The sequence below is a fragment of the Sciurus carolinensis genome, chromosome 14, assembly GCF_902686445.1.
Source record: "Sciurus carolinensis chromosome 14, mSciCar1.2, whole genome shotgun sequence".
In the NCBI taxonomy this organism is placed as follows: Eukaryota; Metazoa; Chordata; class Mammalia; order Rodentia; family Sciuridae; genus Sciurus; species Sciurus carolinensis.
The window spans coordinates 52207725-52219899 of record NC_062226.1 but is presented as its reverse complement, the minus strand read 5'-3'; the positions used below and the strand labels follow the sequence as shown (position 1 = coordinate 52219899).

Genomic DNA, 12175 nt, shown 5'->3' with positions numbered 1-12175 from the left:
TGTTTTTGATTAACTCTGCTTTTGATCAATTTTCTTCAGACTTTACCCTAAAGAGATCCAATGTGGCCAAACAAAAATGGCAATAGAGAATCCAGGAAGGGAAAACCATGTTAATGTGTGGATGAGGTGTTGGGGGGGTGCATCTTTGACAGACTTTGAAGCAGAATACTGATCCTGCTATCCAAGAAGCTTCAAATTAGTACAAAATAATACATTGGGGGAAGTAACCAGGAATAGACTTGAGACCAAGGAATAGCAACAAGCCCTCCTAAATTGGAAATCTGGGATACCAGAATAATTATTATAAGGTAATTGTTTGGGGACATAATCTCTCTTTTTTTCCTTTTTCTTTATCTCTTGCCTTGACATGCAAATACAGTCAGCATACTACTGCTTTTGGATTATTGACTTTAGAACATGTCCAAACATGTCAATGAGAGTTTTATTATGAGGAGAATTTTGTTCAATTGTGGCCCGCATTTAGAATTTTGAACTCTTTAGATTTAAATGTTCACACAGCGTCTCAGAGGTGTTGGGTGAGTGAGTCCCAGTTCTCACAGCAGAATGGCGGCTTTGTGGTAACTTACTGAACAGACACATTCCACTAAGATCCACATTTGTACCAAGGCAGAAGACCAGCTGCTATCCTTCCTTCTCAACAAAGAACTCTGTGTTTGAAAAAAAACTATGTACTGTGTGCCCAGCAGCAGAAGGGAGTCTGAGCAGTGATGTCAAAGTATACCATGATGTCACCACAACTCACAAAGAATTACAGTTAATACCATGTGAAGTGAGGCCAAATTCAACACGTTCCCTCTTGGGTACTTCACAGTCTGAGAGACAGAAGCAAGGCCAGAGGTCAGGCCTTTGTATAATTTTGTTTCGCATTCTCCAGACACCCTAATTTTGGAAGCAGGGGAGGGAGAAGACAGCCAGTTCAAGAAAAGTCCCCTGACCATCTGCTGAGAATGAATTCTAGTGTCTCTATGTACAAATGTCTGTGCTAGGTTAATTCTTAGGATTTCTGCTGAAGACTACTAGATAAACACATTTAACTAAAAACAATATGCAAAAAAATAATTCCAGATGTGTTTACCAATAAAGTTACACAAGAATTTGGCCTGGACCCTTAAATAAATAGAAAAGGAGAAAACTAGATCAGAGTGGAAGAGCACCTGAAAGCTTTAATACATGTTGGAAATAAGATTTCCTCATTCTCTTTTTCCCTCTTTGTGTATTTATCTAGCAATCAGATGGATTTGATTTCTGACCTCTACAAGGCAGTATAAGAAAATTTTTTAAAATGTGTGCAATCTAATAAATTTATCCCCCTTTCTCCTTTCATCTCAGGTCCCTAACATTGACATCTCCCTTTTATACCATTTGCTTTGTAATATGAAAAGTTAAGCACTCCAGGACCACTTTTCTCTAGGACTGCATGGTGAGCTTGCTAACAAAGAGTTTATTATAAACAGGATAGCTAGGATCCTATAAAAACAGCACTGTAAAATCTCATTCCTAAGAAACCTGTCCTCCTTTAGAATTTAACCACAGAGGTTTCTGAAGTTCTTTCCTTTTGGTGGAGGTAGGAATAGTTGACACTGGGCCAGGCAGATGATGAGCCAAAGGACTAGATCACACAGAGTGATGGAGAGAGTCGGACCAGGGGTTGCCCAAACTGAAGTCCATTGGAAAGAGCCAAGAATCAAGTGCTCACAAGAGCAAGTGTGAGGAGAATCTCTAGACTCAGAGTTGTCAGAGATAGGACATGAAACCCAGAGCACTATGCCCCATGGGAAAAGTCAAAGAGAGACCCACTTGGAAAAATGAACATTTATACACTAAGGCAATTATGGAAGAGTGGACAGTAGACTGAGAGCAGGAAAAGTAAGAGAAAATTAAACTCTCAGATTACAATACTTTAACATGATGCATGAGATATCCTTAGAGATATCTTTCCCCCTTTCCAGTTTTGGAACATGTTTTAGTTAGCTTTTTCATTCCTGTGACCAAAAGACATAACAAGAACAACATAGAGGAGCAAAAGTTTATTTGGGCTTACAGTTTCAGAGGTTTAGTCCATGATTGGCCTACTGCATAGTTCTGAGCCCGAGGTGAGGCAGAACCTCACAGCAGAAGGGCAAGGTGGAGTAAAACAACTCAGAACATGGCAACCAGGAAGAAGAGAACAAGCTCTGGTCATTAGGGACAAAACATAAACTCCAAAGGCACACCCCCAGCAACCTACTTCCTCCAGCCTTACCCTATCTGCCTACAGTTACTCCATCTTAGTGGATTAATAAACTGATTATGTTACACATCTTATGATCAAATCTGAGGAATCCCATTCACCTAGGTGGCAACCATGCCTACAACCAGTATGTATTCCCCATGGCACCATAACACCAGCATAATGCCTTATATTCAGTTGATTTCATTTAATTTAAGTATAATCAACAACTTCATGTGTTGCTCTTCCCAAGGGTATGTGAACAACAAACAAAGGACTGCATGAGTGGTTCTCAACTTTTTTTTTTTTTTTTTTTTTTTTTTTTTTTGGGGGGTTGCTGGGGATCGAACCCAGGGCCTTGTGCTTGCACTGCAAGCACTCTACCAACTGAGCTATCTCCCCAGCCCCGGTTCTCAACTTTTTAACACAAAGCCATCTTTGTTATTTTTTTTCATATGGACTTTGTTTTGGAAATTTCCATCTACTCAAAACAGCATTATTAAGTAATAATTTGTTTTCCTATTTTTATGATTTAAAGACCTGAGCAATTAAAATATAAATGTGGCAAAGATCAGGATTCAGCTTATTTGTATAATGAGATGATTGGTGTTTTATGACCTTATGTGGTTTTATTTCAGGTAAATAAATTTCCATTAGACTTTTGGAAAGAGTAAACATAGCTCATGGACCACCATTAGCACCTTTGTGAATGACAAAGGGATCCTACTTTCTCATATTGTAAACCAAACAAGTGGGTAAAGGAGGAAATTTGGGCACCTGAAACAAATCATGAGGGAGAGAGAGAGGTTTAGTGTATGTGTATGTGTGTGTGTGTGCATGGGGATGAGAAGGTGGAAGGTTTAGACTGGGAGTGACACCTTCCCTTTCACTTCCCTTATGTGCTTACAGATGAAACCATCTATTCATCCCTGGGGATACATTTAGCTCTGGCCATGGTGATCTTGATAAAAATGTTCAACCCAGTTATCACCACTCCATTGTCATACAAATATTATATAGTATGCCTTTTCATGGTTAATAGACACGCTAGGAAATGAAATTTTGGTATTGTTACTTACCAGTAATTTGATCTTGGGGAAGGTTTCTCTGAACTTCAGGGTTACAATCGGTACTTGAAATCATTCAAATCTTGAGAGAAATAATATTTGTGGAGAATTGTCTGAAAGGGAGGCAGCCAATTCATTTCCCTGACTCTGGAGTGGTAAATTGGTTTAGTCTCCTCATATGACAACCATAGTCTATTGGATTTGGCTTCTAGAGTACAATGGCATAAAGGATCTGGGGCCACATAAAAGTTCAGTGGCCAAAAATGCTATAGTTGATTAGCAATGTCTGCTGTGGGTCTTGGCAGGAGAAACAGCTGCACATGTGCCTCATTTTTGCCAGCCTAGCCCAAAGTGCACAAAGATCTACCCTTGAACTAGGTCAGACTGTCACAGTGCTTTGTACCTGGCTGATTTGTTTTGAATTCTTAAAATTTGCTTTTACCAAATGTTCTCTGAGCATTAGCCTTTATCAGAGGTTATTGAAAGCCACTTCTTCAAAACTTGTTTTTATTTGCTCACACTGGAACATTCTTATATGACACTGTCTTTCAGAAGATTCAAGATTTGGGTACTTTGAGTAAGTATGGTTCTCCTGAGCCAGTTTTTCATTTAGTCATTCCACTGATATTTATTATATATGCTACAAGGAGCATATTACCTGTAAATTTTTGGAAAGATTCGATAGATGCCCTTTTTTTTCAATTCTTACAATTGCTCATGTTTTCCTCTATTCTAGGAAGCTCAAATACAGACATGTGACACCCCCTTCCCACCTCTAGCAAATGAATAGAAACTTGTGGTATGAGTTGTATGTAGTTCTCATATCTGGCGTTATCTTTATCTGTCTTATCTTTGATTTTATCTTTGATCCATTTACCCATTTTTAAAATTTTTATTATATCCAAGGTATACACTATAAATCTTTATAGAAAGGTTATGCATGAGCAAATTAATATCTAAATCTTTGAAGAATAAGATTAGGTGTGTACAATCACCCTTATTTTTTTATTTAAAAATGAGGTGTAATGTGTGTAAGTACACACTGTCACCCACAAAGTTTTGTCTGAATTAAATAATTATAAGTAAGAGCAGCTGTGATCAGATTTGTAGAGTTTAGTTTTCCATATTTGTCTTTCCCAGTGCTGAAAATAGAGGGATTTAAAAGTATCTTACCTCATGGTGTTGGATCCAGAAAAGCTTGACATCATTGGCTCAGTATTTGATGCTAGAAGTTGAGGTCTTTATGGAAAACCATTTGAAATGAGGCCAGCATGAACCCATCTAAGAATGTTAGTCCAGGGTCTGGTATCTGCTTATGAATTATGTTTATTTACATTCTCCAAATTATTAGTGTGTGACTACTACTTTCTTCGGTGACTACTAGTGAAGATTTTTTTTTTTTAACACATATTTTGGTGTCTCAAGAATTTCGGTCCTGGGTTCTGCCTGTTCACTTGCCATGAGTTCTATAATGTGAAGGAAGAAACCCCTGTCAGCATCTACTGCAGGCCCAAGGTCTCCAATATGCACAACATGTTGAAAGGTTGTCAGCCAACTTGGGTTGTATGCTGCAGTTCTCATTTTTGTTTGGGGAAAATTCTCCATTACCTTTTATAAATCCTGAATATTAAAGAAAAATCAACAGTGTTAAATGCATGCATTCTACTCAAAAATAAGACAAAGGACTACAAGTCTCTGTACATGTTTGTATATAAGAGAAGGCACAAAAAACATTCATTTAAGATATAAAAGCAAAACTTCCTGAACTAATGGTGTCTGACAACAAAAGTATTAATCTTGGGAAGTCACAGAGTGCTATTTTGTCTTTATCTAAATTGTTCTTAGAGCTTCTCACTTTTTATGGCACCTGAGATTAAAAAAAACATGTAAAATAAGCATGATCTTTTGGATGGGAACGGAGTTAGATCTTGTATCCGGCTGACATCTAGTAGCAGAATACTAATAAGCTACATTAGGTAAAAACAGTCAGTTTTTTACCCTTTGAAAAAAGATTCCATGTAGTTGCCAAAGTCATGAGTGATCATTATTTCACTTTAATGTTTTGTCCAGAATGGGTGAGTCTGGGGACTCAGAGACCTGAAAATTGCCTTTCATGACAATTTGCTAATGATGAATGTAGGTGCACTTTGGAAATGGTCTCTAAAAAAACATTAGCCTTCTACAGTAATTCTTGTTCATACTTCAGGACAGAGGTTTAGATTTGGCCAATATTGTCACTTTGCATTCGTGTATGCCATCAGTGACTGCAGCCTAAATTTGACTATCTATAATCTACATTTGAAATGTTAGCCAACCCTTATGCTTGATATTTCTGTTTCATTGATCCATCAGCATTCATTGTGTATCTCAAATGTCAAACACTGTGCTAAGCCACAGTGATACAAAATTCTGTAAAACACAGGCTCTCAACTAGCTCATTTTCTGGGGTAAAGACAAACATGTTGATTGAACTCAGTATCAATTATATAGCAATTTGAATTGGGTGTATATCAAAGAAACTCCAAACTAATAGACCAAATGTGATTCAGGAACAGAGTTCTGTCTCTTTCTGCTCTCTCTGCTCTCTCTGCGCTCCCCCCCGCCCCATCTTCAGTGCAAAGCTCCCATTCTCAGGCTTGTCTTGTTTTTCCAAATGGCTGCTGGAACCAGCTGGAAGGAAAGAAGCTAGTGGCAGAATGGGGTCTTCTCCAGCTCTCAGCTTCTTTTAAGTAGCCAGAACAAAAACACTTTCACATTTATTTCACCAATTACAACTTGGTCACATGGCCAGTTCTTCTAACTGGATATATTGCCATCTCAAGTAAAACTGGAGTCCTGCTACAGAGGAAAGTAGGAGAAGGTAGGTATTGGGTGGTAACCAGTGATCTCTGCAACTTGGAAGCATGACCAAAAGGCTGAGGAAGCGTACAACAATAAAGCAGTTAGCTCTGGAATCTAGAAAAGACTTTTTGGAGAAAGAGATACTTAATTTAGGGTTTGAAAGATAAATAGAATATTTCCAAATAAAGAATTGGTCAAGAGAATTCTTGATAGAAATAACAGCATGTGCAAAGGCACAGAAGGTTCTGGCATTATATCTGCCAATTCTGCCATTTCTGCATTCCTAGTTATTTTTATGTTATTAATATTGGTCTTACAGTAATAGTTTAATTTTTAATTAATCTAAGTTACTCAAGATCAACAGATTAAGATATGTGGAAAATGACTACCCTGGTATAATTGCAAACAATTTTCCACTTGGACCAAAACAAGAACATTTTATCTGATGATAAAGTCTTCCACATTTTAAAAATAATTGAGTTAGAATATTTTGGCATCTTAAAGAGGAATTGATACAGAGAAAAGAAAAAACAGTCGTGTCAGGGAGATGTTTGTCTTTTAAACACCAGAGTTAAACAACGTCCAGTTAGAATTGTCTTGGTTCACATCCTGAGGTACATATACGCACACTGAGAGTGCTAATTCAGGGGTCTGGCCAAGTTAGCCTTAAAGTATGTCACCTCCTATTTAGCTATTCTTAATATGACTGTTACTTTGGATCTGTGAAGTTGAATTGTTCTTTTCTTAAAATGGTTTTGGAACCCTAAGAAATCTTTAGGATTAGAGAGGGATTTTCATGATTATCTCCTTTGGCTCTGTTAGAGACGTCAGAGTCTGCAAAAAATTTTCCAGAGAAACTTAAATCTTTTAAGAAACCTGAAATTCCTATAATTTAAGGAATAAATCCCATTAGGTTTGAGATGACTGGGAATATAAATTCCCATGCCCACAGCCCAGCTTGTCCTTCCACATAGCTAAGGATCTTGTAAGATTAAACCCATCTCCCTTCAGTCTTGAGCAGCAGGACTGGAGGGTCAGTACTTCTTTGCTGACTAAATTAGGACTGCCGTGCTTCTTAAAAGGAGTCCACCCAATAAGGCAATCCAACGATTTTAGTCTTGTGACATTCTTTTATTTTTGCCAGCTTTGGTTTTTCCTTCCTCTCCAATTAGCTAGTATCTAGGCATTTCTAAAAGATATGGCAAACCTCACAGCAACACCTCCCTCCAGCTGGTAACTCTTGACTTCTCATTCACTTCTCAGCTCCAAAAATCTTTCCCTCTGTCAATTCCTCTTTGGTCTCTCTAACCAAATAAATTCTCCATATTTTATCCTCAGTGTACCATGTGCCTGTGTTTTATAGCTTTTCTCATCATTCTTGTTTTACTTTTATTGTGTGTGATGTTTGAGTAATAGCTGCCTCCTCCACTAGACTGTAAGTCTCAAGAGGATGGGCCCATATGTGCTTAAATCCCCATTGAAATTTGCTCCCAGTACAGTGCCTGGCCCATAGCAGGTCTTCAGAAAATGTTGTTTAAATAATTTTTTTTAAAAAGTAGGTACTTCTACAATCCCATTTCACATTATACTCAAATACAGAGGGAATACAGTTCATGTGTGGGTTCATCTACACATAAGAATTTTCACAATAATTTTTCTATAGGTACATAGAAGCGTACCAAACAATTCTTAAGTCAGCATGTTCTTGGTTTTGCATGGATGAAACTTCATTGAATTCTGACACAGCCTCCTTGCAACCTCTGAGTAGACCGAGGTAAACTGCGACTTGACCACCTCGAATCCACAGGATGGAGCCAACTTTCCTTTGCACCCCACTTTAGGATTCAGTACCATATTTTCCTGATATCTCTGCTTCCCAAAAAATGTATTTATTGAAGGAGTTGTTGCTTTGTCATCTATTTTAAGACATGTTTGGATTTTTAAATGAAAATAATATGCATTACCACATTTTAAAAATAGTCTGTATATAACACAATGCTAATTAATTACATTTTTAAAACATTGGCTTAAATATATGCTTATAATTACTAATTAAAGGTACAAAAAGGAAAATCAAACCTCAAGGAAAGGCCAGGTTTTTGAAAGAAGGATGAATTGTGAAAACTTTTTGGAGATAGACCCCTTCAAATATCACTCCAGTTCTCAGTAATTTAAATAGTTTGGAGTAGAATAAGTGTGGGTACTAACTTAAACTAGAACTACAAGATGTATAACCTGGTATAATTTGGAGTTGATTCTTGTTTGTTTGTTTGTTTGTGGTGGTACTGGGAATCGAACCCAGAGATGCTCTACCACTGAGCTATATTCCCAGTCCTTTATAATTTTTCATTTTGAGACAGGGTATTACTAAGTTTCCATAGCTGGACCTCCTAAATAACTGAGATTATAACCATGCACCACTTCTCCTGGCTGGATTTGATAGTTTTAAAAATCAAACATTGGAAAGAAAAGAGTAAAGATACAAATAAGTTTGCCCACTCATTTTGTAAAGGCTTGTAACTTTATCAAGTCTAAGTTTGACTAAGCATAAATGCATTATGAGAAGCTTTTAGAACCTGGCTGCTTACTAGCCAAGTGACCTTGAGCAAGATTAATGTCCTCAAGTATAAGATGGGGATATCTTAAACAATCACTGTGAGAATAAATGACATATTTTTATCGTGTTTGGTACAGGAGCAGCCCAGGCAAGGAACAGGCTCTGTCACCCTCTATACCAACCCTCCAGTTTCTCCATAAAAATTCACAGACTTTGTGTCTGATAGCTGGTTCTGTCTCTTTTTTCTTTGCTGAAGTGCTAGCTAGAAAAGAAAGTATCTTCATTCTCACTCAGCAACACTTTATTAATCTACAGTCCACTAAACACTGTTCCAATTGCTTGGAATATATCACTAAACCCAACATAGGACCCCTACCCTTATGTAACTGTCATTCTAAGGGACATAGAGAACATGCAGATTACTCAGAAAGTGCTTCTTGCTGCTTATCTCGTGACTGGATATTTTGTCATTTCGGCCAATCATAATTATTGACACTGGGAAATATTTTTAAATTGTTTGTCATATAAATTGTTCTTCTTTACTTCCTCCCAATCCTTTCCTTTTCCCATTCTCTTCCTTCTACCTTCTTTCTCTTTATATACTTGAACTATAAAAATATCTTTACCCATGTTACATTTTTTTTTTCTTTCTTAGCTTGGTTCAAACTGTTTCATCTCAGTTCCCTTCACAGAAAGTATGTTTTGGGCCCTCTAGAGATAAAGGGAGGGTCACTTGATGATGATTGGCCTTACATGGATCCCAGCATTGGGAGCAGCCTGGTTGAATTACATCTCTCTCTCTCTTGTTAGATCGTTGGCTGTGACCACCAGCTGGGAAGCACCGTCAAGGAAGATAACTGTGGGGTCTGCAATGGAGATGGGTCCACCTGCCGGCTGGTCCGAGGGCAATATAAATCCCAGCTGTCTGCAACTAAATGTAAGACACTACAGAGAAGGGGCAGTCTTTGGATTTGCTAACTTGACTGGTTGTTCCCTGAGCAACCAGGGAAATAACACCCCCACTAAAGTGGAGAAGAATTTGAAAATGCTGAGGATAGCTTCACATTCTTACTTTGTGGATCATTTTAAATGGGTCAAGTTAGGTCACTGTTCGCAACCTCAAGGAGGAACCCTTTCCTTCTGAGGTTCAACAGGAGTGAATTAGACATGCATCTAAAGACACTCACTGTACAAACATGGAATCTTCCATCCAGTGCAAGGATGGGCTGCATTTCAGCTTCTGCCTGGCATATAGCAGAGAGTGGGAAGACAGGCACCCCTCCACTGCCAAGACTGTGAAATCACATGATCTTTATCTACCAAGTGACCTTGGGTCAGTACTAACACGGGGCCTTTCAGAATTAATACCTGGCAGTAATTATGTGAAGCCCTTTATTGATCTTTATGCCCTGAATTCTCTACACCAGCAAATATGGGCTTAATACATATGCATGTGCTGAGAATTTTACCTGATCATCTCAGTTAATCTTTATAACAACCAGAAGAGCAAGGTAGTGTTAATTTCCATGGGGTGGATAAGATGACTGAAGCCTCACTAATTTATGTGACTTTCTTAGAGTCACAGAGCTATAAAGATCCAGATAAGACCACTCTGATAACTCAAGGACTTACATGTTCAGTATTATTTTATCCTTGTTTGGCCTACTGTCTCCAGATATTATCTTTATCCCGAATCCTTCAATAGATCTGCTATGCAGGATCTCTTTCCACATGTCTCCTCTAGCTCAGGAAATGAGAATGAATATCTTTGCTCAGTGTGGTTTTGTTCTCCTTACTTGTCGATTTGTTGGAGGAAAACGATTGGCTTAAGGTGAGTTTGTGGCTTTAAATGGACTTGGAGGTCAAGAAGGAAGGTAAATGCAATTGTTCTGGGATGCGCTGGAGAGCTATTCAGAGAAGTCCTAAGGCTCTTGCCAAAAGGGTGGGCCTGGTGGAGAGGGAGCAAGAAGACAGACCAGGGACCTTCAAAACAGGAAAAAAAATCGGAAGCACCAGTTTCAGGAACTCTCCACCTTTCAACTCCCCAGAAGTAGTGAAAAATATAATTCTATAAAAAATTAAAAATTAAAAAGACTGGCAGGCAGAAAGGAGGATGAGGTAACTTAGACCTTATTACAGTACATTCAGGTCAGATTTTCCTTTGGTAATGTGTTGTAACTTTTATAAGATGAAAAATTAAAGAAGTTTGAAGATAGAAACCAGAAATGAATAAAGGTATAATTCTTGGATTCATCTCTGAAGCTGTGGTTGGATATTTAATGAAACAATTACATTGAAAAGGTGACCCTTTTGACCAAGTACCTAAGTGGTAGAGTGCTTGCCTAGCATGTGTGAGGCACTGGGATCAATTTTCAGCACCTCATATAAATAATAAATAAATAAATAAAAGTCCATCAACAACTAAAAAAGAAGAAGAAGAGGTGACTTGCAGAACCCTTAAAGGAATGCTGGAAAAATTAAAATCTATTCTTCACAAAATAGAGTCAATGCTCATTTTCTAGGAATAACCACAGGCACAGAGGGGAATGATATGTATGTGTAGTAACTACTGTCTGGTGACCTCTGACTGCGTGTTTTCCTGGTGGGGATCCTTCTGTACTCTCATGCCCCCCTCCATCTTTCTGTTTTCACGGAAGAGCCAGAACATTGATCCAGTAGACATTCTTCTTATCCTCCTATTAGGGAGTGACTTGTGACCCCTGGGCCCTGAATCACAAAGGTGTAACAAAGGTGGAGAAATTCTTAAAGAAAAACATGAAACAAATTGGGGAGCCATATGTCAAGTTCAGGTCTGCAAAACAAATATGTCAATGAAAAGTGCTCTATTCAAGACCGACAGTGGGTAAATTATATAACACACAATCTGATGATTACACATAATGACAAAATGCAATTGATTCGTTTACCTTAGCACTGATGATGCCTCATGACAAAATGATTTATATCAATAAAGCCCAGCCTGTGCATACACCTCACCACAATCTATAGCAGATGCTGACCAAACCACCTCACTTATGTTTTCTCCACCCCAGAAGAATCTTCTACCCTGTATTTACAGACTGCGAGACAGCCCACAGGCAGGGAAGATTAGGCTGCTCTGCAGGACCCAGTGTGCTGGCCAGGTGAGCTGTGCTCCACCCCTGAGGGTCTGGAGGAGTTCTGCCAGGTCTCTCCTCAAGTTCTGCCAAAAGGAGCCATAAGCCAGCCACATGCTCTTTTCAAACTCCTAGCGTTTGGATTCCCCACATTGAACTCATTTTCTTTCTAAATTTATATCCAAGGCTTCTTCTTTTTTTTTTTTTTTTTTTTTTTCTTATGTTATCAAGACTCATGGGAAGAAAGAAAAGACAGAAGAGTGAAGAAAGACTAAGGTAGAAAGTACCAGAAGGAAAAAGAAAAGTCAAAGGGACTTCTCAAATGACTACCATTTACTGGTGAAGAAAAAAGAAACCATCTTTG

The 12175-nt window shown here is 38.3% G+C and overlaps 1 protein-coding gene across 2 annotated transcripts in view; it reads left to right on the top strand.

The window, feature by feature from the left end:
* The window catches only part of Adamtsl1 (ADAMTS like 1), a 368881-nt gene that overhangs the window by 113178 nt on the left and 243528 nt on the right, over positions 1 to 12175 (top strand). For both annotated transcript variants that reach the window (XM_047525412.1, XM_047525411.1), the window contains exon 5: positions 9506 to 9632. In XM_047525412.1, the coding sequence (XP_047381368.1) occupies positions 9506 to 9632 (127 nt within the window). The remainder of the gene's footprint in view (positions 1 to 9505; positions 9633 to 12175) is intronic.